This window comes from Conger conger, chromosome 7 (assembly GCF_963514075.1).
Source record: "Conger conger chromosome 7, fConCon1.1, whole genome shotgun sequence".
Lineage (NCBI taxonomy): Eukaryota > Metazoa > Chordata > Actinopteri > Anguilliformes > Congridae > Conger > Conger conger.
In genome coordinates, this window is record NC_083766.1 from 47,315,799 (window position 1) to 47,336,436 (window position 20,638).

General features: G+C 44.0%; 1 protein-coding gene across 1 annotated transcript in view; it reads left to right on the forward strand.

Moving 5' to 3' along the window:
* srrm3 (serine/arginine repetitive matrix 3) overlaps positions 1-20,476 on the forward strand; it is a 120,310-nt gene extending 99,834 nt beyond the window's left edge. Inside the window, exons 11-14 of the mRNA XM_061250142.1 lie at positions 5,046-5,356; positions 5,790-6,029; positions 13,189-13,314; positions 19,602-20,476. Of these exons, the coding sequence (XP_061106126.1) occupies positions 5,046-5,356; positions 5,790-6,029; positions 13,189-13,314; positions 19,602-19,854 (930 nt within the window). The 3' untranslated portion in view covers positions 19,855-20,476. The remainder of the gene's footprint in view (positions 1-5,045; positions 5,357-5,789; positions 6,030-13,188; positions 13,315-19,601) is intronic.
* The last annotated feature ends 162 nt before the right edge of the window (positions 20,477-20,638 follow it).

Sequence of the window (20,638 nt, forward strand, 5' to 3'; positions counted from 1 at the left end):
TGGATTTTGTTTCTGTAACTTATAAAGCAACGTGTTCCTTCACCTTACAACCTTACCTTCCCTCTCTTTATTTCCTACCATGGCTGCATTTGTCTGAGCGAAAAAAAGATAGAAAATCATATCTTTTGGTTTCTTTTATTGGTTTTTTTCAGTTTTTATTTATTTTTTGAATATATTTTTTTAGTTCTGTTTGTTGGTTTGTTCAGTTCCCTTAGCTGTGGGACAGTAAGTAGCACAGTACTAAAAAAAGTCATTGTCTTCTTCCCATTTTGCCTCTCCGCTGCGGAGAATATTCTTTTCTCCTTTTTTCTTTGTCTTTTTTTCGATATTGCTTACGTGTCACTGATTGAAATGGAAGGTAGGTAACGGTCTGCCTCCGCACGTGCTCATTATGCAAACGAGAATGTCAGAAGCACCCTAGCTTGACTTCAATGTTTCTCTCTCTTTTTTTTGAAAACTTCCGGTGGTTTCTTTTACTGTTCCTTTTAAATTGCGGTTACTTTAATTTTTCTAAGATTTCAATTGCGTATTAATTTCTTTTTTTTTCTTCCTTTTTAAAACTCATATTTAAGTCCAGAACTCTCGTCCAGTCATTTCCCTGTTCACCTTTTCTGTTTGATAGATACTGCATTTCTGTCTGTCCAGCATTACTTTGTTCCTCAGTGAATGGTCAATCCATTTTATGATTTTGTTTTTCTTAAGTTCTTGGTAATAGCCGTTCTACCAACTGTCATTGGCATTAGTGGCTGTTTGTTTTCTCATAGCTGTAGCTAAGATTTCTTTGTGTTGTTTAGAGGGAAAGGGATGGGTGTGGTTGTTGTGCATTGCAGGCAGGTTTAGACGGTAGGATTCCGTTTTACTTACCCATTGAATTTCCCCAACAGTACCTAGTACACTTTCGGATCTGGTGAGAGCAAAGTTAATGCATGCAAGAGAAATTCATCATGTTTTCCATTTTCCTCTTATGGGAACCACTCATTACCTTTGACCTTTTATTTCCCTGCACTAAAATGCTGTAATTAAAATACAGGTGCACACACTTGCTACCTGCTGCTCCTCTGCTCACCCATCCACACTCTGAGCTGATGAAGAATTGCTACAAGTTAACCCTGTCACATTTAAATGAGTTAATCATCAGTGATTGTGTGATAAATGCTACTAGTGATGTTATAATTGTGACCTTTATGACTTAAATAAAAGGATCTGCAGACTGAATTATTAGAGAATGCAGTAAAACGTTTAACCGTAAAGTGAAACCTGCGTTATTGGATGAATTGAAAGGGCCAAACTGGAACATTGAATCAATGAGCCTTTGAAGGTGACGCTTGACCTTTTTTGCCTTATCAGCGTCTTCTATCCTCTTGGTAGCACCCACTGGAATGCAGTTTGCCTGGCACTTGGCCTTTACCACAATTTAAGAGACACTGATACAGTGCAGTCGCAATAGTAGGGCTTTAAAGCCATTGAAATAGCACTGTTTTTGCTTACACCTGGTTTTTCAATCCAGGGCGATTCATTCGCAAACGTTTCCACATGTTTTTTTGTTTTTTTAAGAATTCCTTCTAACATTTAGCGACAGCACATAACTCGTTTATGGGTGATTTCATGGACTTTAAAAGGTAACTCCACCAAAAAACTAAAATGTGATGTTTTTTTTTTCAATCTTTAGATATTCATGGGTATTTCATATTGAAAAGCAAAAGCCTGTGCTCTCAGTGGTGGCATTTTCACATTCTTCCACAAGAAAGTCACACTTGTACATGAGTGTAATAAAAGTGTGTCAAATTCTTTCTCTAATTGATGAATAGAGATTCAATTTTTTCAACATTTATTTCCAGCCCATATGTGAGCCTTCAAGTCGTTAACTAACAATTTATGGAGTGATATTGTGTAAAATATTACTTTAAGCCCCAGTGACATGCTTCCCTGTCTGCCGACATTTCTCACTCGGTTGCTCCCTATCTTCCTTTTAGCAAAAGGTTAGCACATTGACACCTTTTGTAGATATCAAAGGTAGATGTCAATTACAAGTCCACAGACACAAATTGGCATGGTGTTCAAAGAATAGACTAGATGTATAATACTGCTGAGTATTTTCTCTATGTACTTCTGCTTAGAAGAGACAAGTGTGACAAGTGTTTTAAAGAATGAGCAGTACCATCGTCATTTACTGAGACTGGGAACAATGATTTTCAATATGAATACCTACTGTTGTAAAGGTAAGCAAGAAAGATTTTAGAATTATGGTGCAGTTTCCTTGTAGAAACCGGTCTGAAAAAAGGGCCTTATAAAACCCTTTGCTTCTTTAGTGAAAAGGTCAGAAGGTGATGGGAGTGGTTCGTTTTTAAGGTGAGAAAAAAGGTTCCTTCGCTCTTATCTTTTCCACAGCTTGTCTCTGGCACTCTTTATCTGGCTTCTGTACAGTGTAGCATATCAAGGTTCCTGGAAAACAGCCTCTGATGGCCAGTACAAAAGACCCCAAGCCTCCCATGTGCTCTTCCCTGAGACGCACACACACACACCTGTGCACACACACGTACATACATATGCACACAACACACACATATATACATAACACACGTACACACACATGTGCACACAATCACTTCATCACTGCAGGTATAAGAAAGCTTTCAGTATATAGTCTTTTGATTGCATTTGCCATTTTTCAACATGAGGACCAAAGTTGTGCCAATGACAGTCAAGGAAGCCATTATGAGTCTGAGAAATACGAGGGACATACAGATAACAATAAGCAAAATCCAATCCCAAAATCCAATACAAAATTGACATCTTTAAGAAGAAAGAGAGCATTGGTGAGCTTAGTATTGTAAAGACACGTGTAGGACAATGAAGACCTCAACATTTGATGACCAAAGTTCTCACCATAATGAATTATGGGTATGCACTTTGTTGTACGTCGCTCTGGATAAGAGCGTCTGCCAAATGCCATTAATGTAATGTAATGAATAAAACCCCTAAACACCAGTCCGACAGACCAAAAACACTCTTCAGGAGGCAGGGGTGAGCATGTCATTGATTTCTCTCCGCAGAAGACTTGACAAGCAAATCTACAGAGGGTACACTGCTAGATGTAAACCACCGCCAGGTTTGAGAATGCGAGAAGTACCTAAAAGAGCCAGCAGTGTTCTGGAAAAAGGTCATGTGGATAGATGAGACCAAGATGGACAAAGTTTGGAGGTGTACAAGAACTGAACTATTGTTTGGCCTATGTTTTCTTATTTCTCAGTCTCATAATGGCTTCCTTGACTTTGACTTGGCACAACTACACATGCTGATGAATGCCAATAACAAACTCCAAAGGCAATCAAAAGCCTAGAATCAAGACTAGATATTGAAAGTGTTCTTATACCTGCACTAAGGAAGTGACAGAATACACCTGACTAATCAGAAATGGCTGAGAAGCCAACTGCCCAATTACTTTTGGTCCGATAGAATGGGGGGACCATATATAAAAAGTGATGTCATTCCTACACTGATCACCCAATATGGAAGTACTGTAAATACCTTAACATGAAAGATGATAGTGTGAACTTTAACCTCATATTCATTGTTTAATTTCAAATGTGCTAGAGTACAGAGCCAAAAGAAAATAAATTGTACCACTGACCAAATACTTACGGTCTGCACTGTATAGATATTCATGCATGTACATGCACGCATGGACACACAAACACATCTTGTATGAAGTACTGAGTATTATCAATCTTTAGACATTAACTGGTTAAGATCTTGCCAACTGCCAACTTGAGGTTTTTATAATGAACAATTTCTGTTTAAATGTAGTAGGTCCTTTGTCAGCATCGTCATACTGAACATCCTTTCCCTGAGCCAACTTCGCATAAGGGTTTTCAAACAAATACTTCATCTGTTGTGAAATGTTCAACCGATTCCCCCTTAAGGACTCTGGATCATGAGCTAGAGTTAATCTGTGGAAGAATATGGAACAGCACATATGGTAGGGGTCAGGGAACCAGACTCCCACAGAAAGCTGACACTATTCATGTCAATCATGAAAGAGCACATGAGGATACTTCACCTTGGACCGCCCCCCCTCTTTTGGGCTGCGTACCATATGATCAAGGTTCCGAGAGTCCACAAAGGCGCTGTATCCGATGTGGGCAGGAGTGAGTGGTTTGGAAACATACGCTGGTGTGAGAGTTCCTTGCACATTGTGGTTTTTTCTTTCTTTCTTTTTTTTAAATCATACATTGTTCATATATCACTACCAGGGAAGGGTTTTGTGTCTTTTTCTCTTGCATATTGTGACTCTAATGATGCACTTATGTTACCCCACTTTTCCCTTTTCTTCATACCTAACCTACTAAAGGAGGGAATACCACTTTATTGGTAAGTGGATGTTAACCAAAAGGGAGTTAAACAAAGATTATCCATTAAAAAAGACATGGGTCGCTGTTCACATCTCCGCAGTTGTCTGCAGGGAAAAAAATACACAAACAAATTTATTTTTGAGTAAAGGCAGTTGTTTTGATTGGATTGATACTATATTTGTGAATCTTTATTTTGTTCCTTCCATTTCTGTGATGTTCCGTCAAGTTGTTTCTTAATTTCTTTAAGGTTTGGTTTCATTTCTTTTTTTATCATTACCTAAATGAAAAGTCCTCCGTTTTATTTTTAATAATTTGTACAAATTTTCTCTGTTCTTGTTACATTGCTTTCTGCTCTATTCTCTTAAATTAAACTTCATTTTCCTAATTTACATTTTTTCCCTCCTCTTTCTCCTTACAATTTTTTCCCTCTCGGGTTTATGATTTCTTTTGACTCATTATGATTTTGCATGTCAAGTATTGCATGTGCTGCACCATAGAGGACTGTCTTTGAACCTTACCGACAAGCTCTAGATCTTGTTTTTCTTTAGATATCACATTCTTTTTTCCTTTTCTTTTTTTTGGCAAATACACCCTTGCACACACATGCTGTGGTCAGAACGCTCTAATGCAATTTTTCCTTTTTTTTCTTTTTTTGTTATTTTTATGTTTGTTTTTTTATCCTTTCCTCTCCAGACACTGAGGTCATTCGCGGGCTCCGGGGGAGCTCGGACATCGCTCTCTCCCCACCCGAAAGGGGCCAAGGCCCAGGACGCTGTCGGCTCGAGCCCCGGCCGCCTGTCTGTACATCCGGGGGTCACCACTATATCCGGGGATGACTATCACCAGGGAGCAAGGCGGTCGCCCTCGCCATCCTCCACCAATCGCAGGAGCCGCCAGAGAGCACCGGGGAGGGGCTCCCGTTCCCCCGCCCACAGCAGCGACTCCACCCGCTCCCAGCACAATCTCCCACCGAATAAGAGGAATAAGAGCTCGCAGCAGAAGAAGTGAGCAGGAGCCTCTGGCCCACAACGCCTCCTTAGCCCTGTAGTTGCCTCTCCCAGCCTCTAGGGAGCATTGCTAGGCCCCACGGTGGGAATTGAAGGGCTGAAGGACAGTTGTATTGCAGTCTTATTTTGTGTTGTGGGTTTTCAGTAAAACCACTCCCATGGTATGGGAGGCTTACACCTATTGGTTATGTTGTTTAAATTCACAAAAAGTGTTCGCAGTTTTGGCAAACCGCTAACTGCAGCTTCTAGTTGATGATTCATTGATTCATTTTATTTGATACATCGCAACACCGCAGAATATCTCTTAAGGCTTATTGTAGTAATGGTTGCACATATAAATTGCCCATTGCTTTGGCACTTGAATGTGCAGATACTGGATGTATATACACCTGTCATGGGGTGGGCACTCTGACCGTTATCCCCTTTCCAGGACGAGAGGAGCCCGCTCCTCCAAGAGGCGCCACCATAATCGGACGCAGGCACGCCACCGGAGCTCATCAGCATCGCCATCGCGGCGTGGGCGCCGGACTTCAGGCAGAAAGAAGAGCTCCTCCCACAGCCTCCGCCAGCGCAGCAGCTCCTGGAGCAGTGGGCGCTCGGGCTCTCGATCGCATTCACGGGAACACGGCAGCAAGGCCAAGTCCCCCCACTCCCGTCAGAACCAATCCAGGTACAGACCCACTCCCGTCAGAACCAATCCAGATACAGCCCCCACTCCTGCCAGAACCAATACAGGTGCACCCCCCAATCCTGCAAGAACCAATCCAGGTACAGCCCCCACTCCCGTCAGAACCAATCCAGGTACAGCCCCCACTCCTGTCAGAACCAATCCAGGTACAGCCCCCACTCCCGTCAGAACCAATCCAGGTACAGACCCACTCCTGCCAGAACCAATACAGGTACACCCCCCAATCCTCCAAGAACCTATCCAGGTGCAGCCCCCTACTCCTGTTAGAACCAATCCAGGTACAGCCCCCACTCCCACCAGAACCAATCCAGGTACAGCCCCCACTCCCATCAGAACCAATCCAGGTACACCCCCCAATCCTGCAAGAACCAATCCAGGTACAGCCCCCACTCCTGTCAGAACCAATCCAGGTACAGCCCCACTCCCGCCAGAACCAATACAGGTACACCCCCCAATCCTGCAAGAACCTATCCAGGTACAGCCCCCTACTCCTGTTAGAACCAATCCAGGTACAGCCCCCACTCCCGTCAGAACCAATCCAGGGGCAGCCCTCACTCCCGTCAGAACCAATCCAGGTACAGCCCCCACTCCTGTCAGAACCAATCCAGGTACAGCCCCCACTCCCATCAGAACCAATCCAGGTACAGACCCACTCCTGCCAGAACCAATACAGGTACACCCCCCAATCCTGCAAGAACCTATCCAGGTACAGCCCCCTACTCCTGTTAGAACCAATCCAGGTACAGCCCCCACTCCCACCAGAACCAATCCAGGTACAGCCCCCACTCCCATCAGAACCAATCCAGGTACACCCCCCAATCCTGCAAGAACCAATCCAGGTACAGCCCCCACTCCTGTCAGAACCAATCCAGGTACAGACCCACTCCCGCCAGAACCAATCCAGGTACACCCCCCAATCCTGCAAGAACCTATCCAGGTACAGCCCCCTACTCCTGTTAGAACCAATCCAGGTACAGCCCCCACTCCCACCAGAACCAATCCAGGTACAGCCCCCACTCCCGCCAGAACCAATCCAGGTACAGCCCCCACTCCCGCCAGAACCAATACAGGTACACCCCCCAATCCTGCAAGAACCAATCCAGGTACAGCCCCCACTCCCATCAGAACCAATCCAGGTACAGCCCCCACTCCCACCAGAACCAATACAGGTACACCCCCCAATCCTGCAAGAACCAATCCAGGTACAGCCCCCACTCCTGCCAGAACCAATCCAGGTACACCGCCCAGTCCCGCAAAAACCAATCCAGGTACAGCCCCCACTCCTGCCAGAACCAATCCAGGTACACCGCCCAGTCCCGCAAAAACCAATCCAGGTACAGACCCACTCCTGCCAGAACCAATACAGGTACACCCCCCAATCCTCCAAGAACCTATCCAGGTGCAGCCCCCTACTCCTGTTAGAACCAATCCAGGTACAGCCCCCACTCCCACCAGAACCAATCCAGGTACAGCCCCCACTCCCATCAGAACCAATCCAGGTACACCCCCCAATCCTGCAAGAACCAATCCAGGTACAGCCCCCACTCCTGTCAGAACCAATCCAGGTACAGCCCCACTCCCGCCAGAACCAATACAGGTACACCCCCCAATCCTGCAAGAACCAATCCAGGTACAGCCCCCACTCCCATCAGAACCAATCCAGGTACAGCCCCCACTCCCACCAGAACCAATACAGGTACACCCCCCAATCCTGCAAGAACCAATCCAGGTACAGCCCCCACTCCTGCCAGAACCAATCCAGGTACACCGCCCAGTCCCGCAAAAACCAATCCAGGTACAGCCCCCACTCCTGTCAGAACCAATCCAGGTACAGCCCCCACTCCCGTCAGAACCAATCCAGGTACAGACCCACTCCCGCCAGAACCAATCCAGGTACAGGCCCCACTCCCACCAGAACCAATCCAGGTACACCCCCCAATTCTGCAAGAACCAATCCAGGTACAGCCCCCACTCCCACCAGAACCAATCCAGGTACAGCCCCCACTCCCATTAGAACCAATCCAGGTACAGCCCCCACTCCCATCAGAACCAATCCAGGTACAGCCCCCACTCCCGCCAGAACCAATACAGGTACACCCCCCAATCCTGCAAGAACCAGTCCAGGTACAGCCCCCACTCCTGCCAGAATCAATCCAGGTACACCGCCCAATCCCGCAAAAACCAATCCAGGTACAGCCCCCACTCCCGCCAGAACCAATCCAGGTACAGGCCCCACTCCCACCAGAACCAATCCAGGTACACCCCCCAATCCTGCAAGAACCAATCCAGGTACAGCCCCCACTCCCACCAGAACCAATCCAGGTACACCCCCCAATCCTGCAAGAACCAATCCAGGTACAGCCCCCACTCCCGCCAGAACCAATCAAGATACAGCCCCCACTCCCATTAGAACCAATCCAGGTACAGCCCCCACTCCCATCCGAACCAATCCAGGTACAGCCCCCACTCCTGCCAGAACAAACAAACACAAGCAGCAATAAACAGGCTTGGCAAATATGATAATAAAACAGGTATACACAAGTGTGATAACTACTATAGATAACTTACTTGCAGTGAGCTCCAGAATTATTGGCATCCCTGATAAATCTGCACATAAAGTGTTGTAAGCTAAAAAACAATGTGTAAAGTTGTGCACCTTATTAATGATTCAATGGTATCAACTAAAGTCTTATATATTTCAAATAAATACATTATTTCTATAATACTTTAATACTAATGTGCAAACACTACCTTTCAAGATGACAGCCAAGAGTCTTTGCCTATAAATTGTGATAAGGTTAGAAAACATATTTGGAGTGATTTTTGACCATTCCTCCATCATTGATATCCTTGGGATACCCCCCTTTTCAGTTAAGACCACTGGTTTTTAATGGGATTTCAGTCTGGACACTGAGATGGCCATTGCAGAACATGGTTTTTGTTTTTGCTTAACCATTTCTGTGTGGATATTGATGTATGCTTGGAGTCGTTGTCCTGCTGGATAATCTACCTACGACCAAGACTCGGTTTCCTAGCAGAGGTGACCAGATTTTCTGCCATGATTTCCTAGTACTTTGTTGAATTAATTGTGCCATTGATCTTAAATAGTTCCCCTGGGCCACTGGCAGCAAAACATCTTCAAAACATCAATGACCCACCGCCGGATTTGACAGTAGGTATGAGGTGCTTCTACCTTAATACACTCCATTTTGGATGGAGGGAGGTACAGGGAGGTAGGGAGGGGTAGAGAGAGGTGCAGCCTGAAGGGGTGCGCTTGATGATGGTCAGAGTCTCTGCTGTTCTGACCTCCATGGGAATGTCATTCCACCACCGTGGGGCCAGAACAGACAGAAGTTCTGACTGGGAAGTGCCAGTGCGAAGAGAGAGAGTTGTCAGGCGTCTTGAGGTGACAGAACAGAGTGGTCTGGTAGGCTTGTAGGGTCTGATGATCTTTTGTAGATATGCTGGGACTGACCCTGTACCTGCCTGGTTTGCTAGCAATGTTTTAAATTTGATGCAAGCCATAACAGGCGGCCAGTGGATGCAGTTAGCAGGGGGCTAATGTGTCTGCAAAGGTTGAAAACCAGACTTGCTTCAGCAATCTGGATGAGTTGCAGTGGTCTAATGCTGAAAGGTCAGCCAGAAGAGAGTTGAAGTAGTCCAGGCTGGACAGTACCATTGCATGGACCAGGAGCTGGGTCAAGTAAATGAGAAAGGGACAGATACTCTGGATGTTGTACAGGAAGAATCTGCATGCCCTGGTCACCACCGCAATATTCTTGGAGAGGAACAACCTCCGGTCAATCACCACTTCAAGGTTCTTTGCACAGGGTGTCACAAGGTGTCCCCTATGGAAATAGAAAAATCAGGGGGGAGAAGTTAGAGCAGGAAGATTACTCTGCGAAAGCGTTGCAGCATGACAGTGATAAGACAAACCATGGGTGGTCATAAACAGGGCCAAGAGATCTGCTGTAAAGGGAGAAGAGAAGGGGACAGGGACTGAGCCCTGGGAGCTTCTATGGCAAGGGGACGAGGCATTGATACTCTTACAAGCCCAGGCAACCTGGAAGGAGTGACCGGATAGGTCGGACTCAATCCTATGTCTATGGCTGTGTCACAGATCCCCACTGCTGCCATGGAGGACAGGAGGATGGAGTGGTCAACAGTGTCAAAGGCAGCAGAGAGAGCTAGAGGAATCAGGCCTGCTTGTGCGGCATGAATTCATCCACTGAGGACGAGGAGTACAGTCTCCGTCGAGTGGCCAGGTCTGAATCCAGACTGGTCGGGGTTGAGCAGGTTGTTTTGCCAAAGTGTTGAAGTGTTTTGGATAAAAAAGGAAGAATAGATACTGGACGATAGTTCTGGATGATGGGGTGGGCTTCTTCAGAAGCAGGGTGATGTGGACCTTCTTGAAAGACGAATCATCCAGAGGGGAAACATCCAGAAGACAAGAATGGGCCTGGTGTGATTGCCTTGAAGAGAGATGAGGGGATAGGGTCTGGAACCAATCCAGGTGCAGTCCCAACTACCCTGCAGCCCCTCCCCTCCTTGTGTCGACTCTTCTTATGTTCTATCCAACAAGTGTCTTAAAAGATCCATGATTAAATAAAAATGCTTTGGCATGGCTTTCTCAGCAGGATGCACTAGGTATGTAGGTAAACAAACGGATGAGATGCTCTCAATGTCAAGAACAGTAATACTGACATTAATGTCACAGAATTACTGTAATTTTCTTAATTACGGCATTCGATCCCTAGTAACAAGGTGCACGGTCAGGGTTAACTTGGACCACGAGCCTATAACTTTCCACTCTGAAAGATTTGCTCAAACACAAGCTAGGCTATAGGACAGCCAACCAGCATGCCGTAAGTATTGCTATGGCACCTTCTGCACTGTGATCTGTTTCCCTCTGTCTCTGAATAAAATAAAAAAATACAAAAGATGAGTAGACTGTCTTCTCTCCTAAAAAAAAAAAAAAACAGCACAGCCCTTTTGATGGATTTCAACAGCATACATCTCCTTTTTACTGAGAAGATGTTGTGATGATGAGTGCTGTGTTTGGTCTCTTACGCAAACTGAGTTTATTCTCCCAGCCTTTATAACAAACATGGTTGATTTTCCCGCATGTTTCTCTGCACATGTGTCTTGTTTATATTATATTATCTCTGATAATGACAAGCCAAGTAAGGTGTAATTGTGTGTGCTGTTTCCAGCCTCATAGCCCATTCAGCTAACCAGTCAGTCCATTACTGCATTTCATTTCTGTTAGGGTCTAGTGTATAATTCTAGTTAAACTTCACCCAGCTGCAACCTGCTGTTTGCAACAGGGCCAAATTGTTTTTGGTACAGACTTTCAAAGCGTATTTATTGACATCTTCTGGGAAAATGAGCTCGATGAACACAAACATGCTTATTCAGTTTCGACAGAGCATCTGCCCTTTTCTTGGCACAGCACCATCAATCCGGAACTTGTTTGTCTTCGCAGGCAAAGATGACTCTTTTTCCAAGGCTCATCATGCTCAGACACTCTGCAGCACATGCCTCCTTTCTGCATTGTCTGAATTATTACTCTTGGCAATTGTCACCAAGGCTTTTTTTTAGACTGGCTATTTTTTTCTCTATATCCAATATTGAACTTCTCTTGAAGTTCAAACTTCAATCAACAGATAACAAGGTGTCTTTCATATTTTGACCATCGTTGTATGTGGTCCTACATGCATTAAATATCCGATACCAGGTTTGCGGCTTGTGTGTGAGCAGTCATGGAATTTTTTTTTAACCTCCTTACAGGAAATGCTTTGTTCACCTCACCCTACAGTATGCAATAGTGTTGAATTAATTTAATTTCACGGCAGAACTAAGACACATAGCTCATATAAACACTCTAGGCCTCATTTATCGAACGTGAGCTGAACAAAATTCACTGTAAATCCATCAGAAATGCATTTCCTCATATAATGTGGGATATATCAACGTTTTCGGAATTTTTTTTTTTTTTTTCGTAGGAGCCCAAAGTGCTCACCAGTGCTCTCAGCTGCTGGGGGGGGGGGGGGGGTGGAGGTTGTGTGCACTGTTTTGATCATGAACACCAGTTATTTAAAAAACAAAAAAAAGCACTATTAAGTGTTTACAGACAAGTTTATACAGTTTAAAGTATTTTTAATCGCAAAAATACTGGTTTAAGCTGGTGGTTTTAATGTTATGGCTGATCGGTGTATGTTTTTGGCTTGTTGTACTTCCATTAACAGGAATCTCGGCTTCAGAGGAGTTTTTTCTCTTTAAAAAGCCAAAATTCCATATATGGTGTTTTGGGGTGTCAATTTATGCTAATCACCCATTTTGTGCACCCACCTTTGATTTATGATTACTTGGTATTTCTCAACATACACCCAAACTACATACACAAAAAAAAGCTGTGTTTACGTGTCTTTCATGAATCTGGCGAAAGTTCTTAGTTCTTTTCTGATCACACATACATTGATTTCCGAAAATATTGATAAATGAGGCCCATTGTGTGGACAGTTGCTCAAATAGATTGGCTTTGTTTGGAAATGAGCATTTCAGCATTAAGGCGTTCTGTTTAAACAAAGCATAAGACTATTAGGCTTAGTGATTCCTGATCTCGCAGACTGCAATACATGAGTTTTCATCAATAGGACATTTTAAATGACCATGGTGAAACAATAGCCACACAGACTAGATAAACTATACAATGTATAAATGTTTCTTCCATAACTATCACTTCATTAACGTCAAGGAGGAACAATTCAAGGAATGTGAATAAATGTTTGTTTATTAGCATGGGTGTACCATTAAAAAGAAATCATTTCAGATTCAGATTTAGGCACACATGACTGTTTGGGAGCAACACAGATACAGTGATACTATTCACTGCTGGAAATGGGTGTGCTCATTCACACTGAATCTCTTTTTTGCTCTTTATCTAAAAATACACTTTATCTATACACGGCACTGTGCCGTGCTATGTTAAAAGGTGCGAGGAGGTTGCCTTGGTAACCGAGGACCGCGGCGACATGGTGCTGTTTAGCGATTAAACTGCCGTGGGCACGTGCCGCAGCACCGGGGTGCCAGGCTGTGCGGGCAGGGGTGAGCCTCACTCCCGTCTGTGTGCCCGTTACAGGGAGAAAGACAGCGCCCACCACACAGACTCCGAGGGCCGGGCCCGCCGGCGCTCCAGGAGCTACTCTCCCATCCGGAAGAGGAGGCGCGACTCCCCCAGCTTCATGGAGGCACGGAGGATCACAAGGTAAGAGCGAGCTGGAGCCAAGGGTGACCCATCCCCGCTGGAACGAAGTTGTTACTGCAGTGAGCACTGCGAAATAATTCTGTTACAGAAAGTGTTTTAGTCTTGTCGTGAGTCTGTGGGCCAGCTTTGTAGACGCAGGTTAAGCCTACTGTAGTTCAAGACTAAATTCAAGTTTTCTCCAGACAAAACTCAATTTAGTCCAAGACTAAGCTTAATCTATACCTCCGAAACCAACCCTTAAAGTTTTTTCTCCTTAACGTTTGTTTTACGTTACTGTGAAACTTTCTTACCCCATTGGCAAATCTTGAAATTAGTCAAATTCAGCTCATTGGCAAAGCTTTTGTCTTATTTAGCAAAACATTAATTTAAATATTATATATAAGACTAAAATATTTGGTTTTTACAGTGAGTTTCTTGAACGAACAGATGTTTTCTCAAGATTTTGCAACTTTTATTTTTGTTTATTTATTTTTACCACCTTCCAATAACAACCAAAATAGATGTCACATATCTGCAGGAGAGACATACTGTATGTGTGTGATCTGGACCACAGTGGGTATGGAAACCTACAGTCAGGTCCATAAATATTGGGACATCCACACAATTCTCATCTTTTTGGCTCTATACATAACCACAATGGATTTGAAATTAAACGAACAAGATGTGCTTTAACTGCAGACTTTCATATTTACATCCAAATCAGGTGAACGGTGTAGGAATTACAACAGTTTCTATATGCGCCTCCCACTTTTTAAGGGACCAAAAGTAATGGGACAAACTAACAATCATAAATCAAACTTTCACTTTTTAATACTTGGTTGCAAATCCTTTGCAGTCAATTACAGCCTGAAGTCTGGAACGCATAGACATCACCAGACGCTGGGTTTCATCCCTGGTGATGCTCTGCCAGGCCTCTACTGCAACTGTCTTCAGTTCCTGCTTGTTCTTGGGGCATTTTCCTTTAAGTTTTGTCTTCAGCAAGTGAAATGCATGTTCAATCGGATTCAGGTCAGGTGATTGACTTGGGCATTGCATAACATTCCACTTCTTTGCCTTAAAAAACTCTTTGGTTGCTTTCGCAGTATGCTTCGGGTTATTGTCCATCTGCACTGTGAAGCGCCGTCCAATGAGTTCTGAAGCATTTGGCTGAATATGAGCAGATAATATTGCCCGAAACACTTAAGAATTCATGCTGCTTTTGTCAGCAGTCACATCATCAATAAATACAAGGGAACCAGTTCCATTGGCAGCCATACATGCCCACGCCATGACACTACCACCACCATGCTTCACTGATGAGGTAGTATGTTTTGGATCATGAGCAGTTCCTTTCCTTCTCCATACTCTTCTCTTCCCATCATTCTGGTACAAGTTGATCTCAAGTTGATCTCTCCCCATCTGCATCTCTCCATTTCCCTCGGGGATACCACACTCACGCCGTCACCCAGTGCAAGGAACCTCGGCATGGTGATGGACAGCAGACTGTCCCTTTCCGAGAACATTGCGGCGGTGACCCGGTCTTGCAGGTTCTTCCTATGCAACATACGGAGAATCCGCCCCTTTCTCACCCCCTACTCGACCCAGCTCCTGGTCCAAGCGATGGTTCTGTCCCGCCTGGACTACTGCAATTCCCTCTTGGCTGGCCTCCCAGCATCCGCCATCAGACCCCTCCAACTTATCCAGAATGCAGCAGCTCGTCTGGTCTTCAACCTTCCCAAATACTCGCACGTCACCCCCCTGCTTACTACCCTCCACTGGCTGCCTGTCATGGCTCGCATCAAATTCAAAACTTCACTCTGGTGAAGTCTTCTCTTGATTGTTGACTTTGACACACATACACCTACCTCCTGGAGTGTTCTTGATCTGGCCAACTGTTGTGAAGGGGTTTTTCTTCACCAGGTAAAGAATTCTTCTGTCATCCACCACAGTTGTTTTCTGTGGTCTTCCGGGTCTTTTGGTGTTGCTGAGCTCACCGGTGTGTTCTTTCTTTTTAAGAATGTTCCAAACAGTTGATTTGGCCACACCTAATGTTTTTGCTATCTCTCTGATGGGTTTGTTTTGATTTTTCAGCCTAATGATGGCTTGCTTCACTTTGGATCTCATATTGAGAGTTGACAGCAACAGATTCCAAATGCAAATAGCACACTTGAAATGAACTCTAGACCTTTTATCTGCTTCTTGTAAATGAGATAATGAGGGAATAACACACACCTGGCCATGGAACAGCTGAGCAGCCAATTGTCCCATTACTTTTGGTCCCTTAAAAAGTGGGAGGCACATATAGAAACTGTTGTAATTCCTACACCGTTCACCTGATTTGGATGTAAATACCCTCAAATTAAAGCTGAACGTCTGCAGTTAAAGCATATCTTGTTCGTTTCATTTCAAATCCATTGTGGTGGTGTATAGAGCCGAAAAGAGGAGAATTGTGTCGATGTCCCAATATTTATGCACCTGACTGTATGTTAAGAAGAGCATGGCAATAGGTCATTGGTGTTCAATCGAGCCAATCAAAATAATCTGTACTTCTGGTTGTGTGTGCATATTATCACTTTAGTGTATCCTTGAGTAACTTGACCTATATGTGAACCCACTGGCTTCGGAATTCAACTGCATCTCTGAGATGCTGTGATCAGGAAAAAGAGAACATCAAATGCTGTTCGTTGAACATGAATATTTTATGACATAAAATTGACAGCAAGGCAGAATTTTGTTGCAAATGCTCGCAAGTTGTTGGTCTTATATGTCAAATGGATTCGCTCGTTTGGTTGGTTGCATGCTTGAACATCATGAATGTCTTCCTCCACACTCCTCTTGGTTACTACTGTTTGTGTTTGTTTTGTTTTGCTGTTGAAGACGATAATTGGTAATCTGCTTCACAGAGCTGTGAACAAGCTGCTTTGTCAGTGTGACAGGTGAAGACACTACGCATTTACCCAGAATGCACTGTTATCCAGAGCAGTACAACAGATACAGCACAATTACAGCTCATTAAGTAGCCCACTTACACACATGCTTTTTTTTAATGGAGCTCATGCAGTAAAGAAAATAATGAATGAACCGTCAACACTAATTAAGATTTTAATTGCTGTTAATATGTTTTCAGTTTTTAAGTTTGACGTTTGTATTTTGTAGCGACAGCCGTTATTGAGGATGCTAAAATGCAGAAGCTGACAGAAACACATGAAGACAATTTTATTTAGTGTTTGAATATGCCATCACTGGGACATCACCCTACATCATGCTATGTTGCATTCATTCTCGAATGACGTTGACATTAGACATTGAGTACACCTCAAATGGTCTTATATTGATGCAGTACAGTCCGTAAGTATTTGGACAGTGGTACAATTTCTGTTCTTTTGGCTCTGTACTCTGCACATTGGATGTGAAAGGGAATAATGAATATGAGATTGAAGTAGACTCTCACCTTTATTTGGAGGGTATTTGCATCCATATCGGTGTAGGATTCGTTTCCCTTTTTATACATTGTCCCCTCCTTTTAGGGGGCCAAATGAAATTGTATAGTTGGCTTCTCAGCTGTTTCTGATTATTCAGGTGTATTCAATTGCTTCCATTGTGCAGGTATAAGGAAGCTTATAAGGAGTCTGTTATTAGCGTTTGTTAACATGAGGACCAATGTGTTGTAATTCGGATGTAATTACTACATCAATCACCCAATATGGATATAAATGCTCTCCAATTAAAGGTGAAATTCTGCACTTTACCCTCATATCCATCATTTCATTTAAAATCCTGAAAGCTGGAGTACAGAGCCAATAGAACAGACATTGTACCACTGTCCAAATACTTACAGTCTGCTCTGTATATTGAGGGCAACTTTTTTCCCCGTTAAAAAAATGTAACCCTTATTTTTACATTATCCAATTGGAATATTCTTAATATGATTCTCAAGCTTCTTATTTCTTGTCCATCATTACTTTATATTTTGACCTTTTCACAATGTGACCTTCCTGCATTTGTGTAGCTATAATGAACAGATGAAGCTTCACTGTATGTGTATGTGGTGCTTATGACTCTGAGCTGGGCACAATGGAGACAGAGAGACTCCTCACACAGCCGCTGTATTACGGAGTAACACTGACATCTACGGGAGAGTCTGTCATTTTCCTCTTGCAGCCTCTTCTGTAGTTCTCTTTCCCTCTATTTCTCCAAGGAGCTGATGCTTCTGTCAGGTTTAAACAGCCCTATGCAGTCCTGTTGTCCTTTGTCTCTCACAGTAAAGATTAGTTTAACACAACCAAGATCATATGCAACATAACATACTTTAGAATTACTGTACATGGCTGTCATGTTGCAGATTTATGCGCTGAATCTCGTGCCTCTGGTTAAAAATCTCAAACTGGACATTGGATTTTAATCGCAGGATAAGTCACATTGAAAGAGCGATTCTGTGCTCTACCTGTTTTAGTTAAAACATGTATTTCTGTTCATTAAAATATAGCAATTTTATTTCTTGGGATCGTGTTGGATATCTTTCCATAACATTCCAGGTGAGTAAAATGTCAGGTTGTATTTTTATTTTTTTATTTTTTTTACTTGACAATTTCTCCCACTCCTGTATTAAGGTCCCCTGAAGACTACAGAGAGAGGAATTCTACTGAGCTGCAGGCAGGGTTACCGTGGTAACAGTTGCTGTGCAGCAGGACTCCTCTAGTTCTCTCCACCTGAACCTGCTACGCCAAGCAGTTAACGTACAGACCCGCGTCTCCTGAGTACAGCCAACTCCTGTTTCCTCTCCTGAAATTCACTAGAACAATACTCACCTCGCCTGTAGACTCACTGCTGCAGATAACTACTACTGCTGCATAAAATTGATGCAAAGACATTGATGCAAGTACTGTCAAGGCTAAAAGCAATCTGTTCCACAGAAACATTTTGTAGTTGTGTGTTTTCTTTCGGTTTAAGTGCATTTGTTTTAGTGTAACGGGTGGCGTGTGTTCACCAGTGCAGGCTCAAAAATCAAATCAAGCTCATTTCAGTTACTGAACATGACCTGTGTGGAAGGCTTAGGTTAGACTGCAGTGACTGCAATTCAATGTGCTAGTCCTTGAATAGAGCACATTTATTCAGTGACCACATTATCCCAATACACATATGCACAGCTTTCTATGCAGTTGTGGCACATTACTCTCACTGTATCACTTCATTCCGATGATTACTGATTATCCCAAAACTAAGTGAGATGTTGGATGTAGTTGTAGCAGACCTGAGTCAAATATGCAAAAAGTACAAACCCTGCCCTTGGTTGGCTAAATTGCCATCAGAGCGTAGAAAAGTATTTGAATCCAAAACAATTATGTATTTGACCCAGGTCTAATCGTTAGGCGATTTATGTGAGGGACAGTGCAACCATGCTTGTGAAGTTAACGGTGCCTTGATAGTGCTTAAATCAAGTTCAGTGTTTCTACTTCCACATGGATTTCTGGGCAGATTCTTGCAGTCGCTAACTCCTCAGATTTCTCTCTTCATTGCCTAACAGCTCTGTACTCACCAGTTGCAAACCAATGGTAAATCAAGGGCGCGCTTTGGGAGAAGGGCATAATGGAGCAGCCATTTTCTAACTGACCTGACTGGTTTTAACCTCCTTGCTCTGCTGAGAGGGTTTGAATGCACACTAACAAACAGCCGCTCTCCTCTTAACTTTACAGCAGCAACTAATCGCTATGCCACCAAAGCCTCAGATTCTCTGCTTTGACAGCTGTCAGTCATATCAGTGCACCTTGAGGTAGCATATGGGCCTGGATGGAATCATCATTTGTCCAGAACACTCACTTTCAAATGAATGTGAATTATAATAGACTCATGCCTACGTTTGTTTTTTAAAACAAAGTTCAGGACTAATGGCGATTGAATCCGGGCTGTAATTTTGGAATTTGGCTGAAATCAAACCAACCCTCCTCGCCGCACTCTCAGAAATATAGGTACGAAAAGGGCCTAAAAAGGTACAAATGCTTGTCTTTCAGGCGGTATCCTATAAGTACATAAAACTGTACCCCTAGCTCGCAATATATAATTAATTTGAGCCTTTTTTTGCTTAGAAAACATACTCATTTGTACCCAAAGAGTTTAGGGTACAGTTGGGAAATTTGAAGAACAAAAACTGTCACTTTATTTCTGAGAGTGCGCAGGGATATAGTGTTCATGTAAATACAAGAAAAAAGAAAAAATAACTTCTTTCTCAGCTGTCAGAAGCAGTGGTCTGGTGGCTGTGCGCTGTGTCTGGGACGTTCAGGGCCTTGATTTCTCCTCCCGTCTCTCCTCAGCGCCCGTAAGAGGCCCATCCCCTACTACAGGCCCAGCCCCTCCTCCAGCTCTCTGAGCAGCCACTCAGCTTCCAGCCCCAGCCGCAGCTACGACAGCTACAGCAGCTACAGCCGCAGCCCCAGCCGGACCCGGAGCCGGAGCAGGAGCAGGAGCGTTAGCCGGAGCGTTAGCCGGAGCGCGAGTCGCAGCAGGAGCGTCAGCCGCAATGACAGCTACTACAGCCGCAGCAGCTCCGAGAGCCCAGGCTTCTGAACGACCCCCTGCCCCTGCCCCACCCGTGCCCCTCCCTGGCCACGGCCACGGCTTTCCCCCACCCCCACTCTGGCCCCAGATCACATTTCCCCAGTGTGACGAGTTCAGTCTCCAGTGCTCCCTCCTGGAACCCTCTTAGAACGGCTCTGTTGAACAGCCAAGCCTGAGGTTGAATGACAAAAACCTTCATCATATGAAAATGCATTTACTAACATTTAACTGATTCTTTGGTAACCACACTGCACGCAGTGCAATTTTGCCCTTGTTTTAGTCCGTAAGTTTAAAATTTAACAGGCGTGGCAGCTGCAGCTGAGGCCTAAAATCACACTGGTCAGCTGCATTGTTCAGGTCCCTTTGTCTCAGTGGAACCAAGTAAACAACAGCAGAGGATTCAGTGGGACACTGGTCAGGGACGGAACCCCAGTAATCCTGGACACACCCAAAGGAAGCCAGTATCAACAGGAAGGTGTCAAACAACCAAAAGGGTTATCCACGGACTCCACTGAAGTTCAACTGTCGACCAGCCACTCTCCTGTTCTGTAATCTAGAAAATAGCAACTGAGAAAAAATGCTAACTGGGAATCACCAAAAAACACCTTATCTTTATGTTTTCAAAAATGAGCCGGGCTCAAAAAGGGGTTGGGGGGGGGGGATTTTTGAAAATGGAAAGCAAATTAAAGACAACATACTGTACAGTGTGGCTGTTATGAAAGTCTTCTTCTAGTTCCTGATTCAAAGATCCACTGAGGTTCATCTTGAACAAATTTTTAAAAAAGCACTTTTG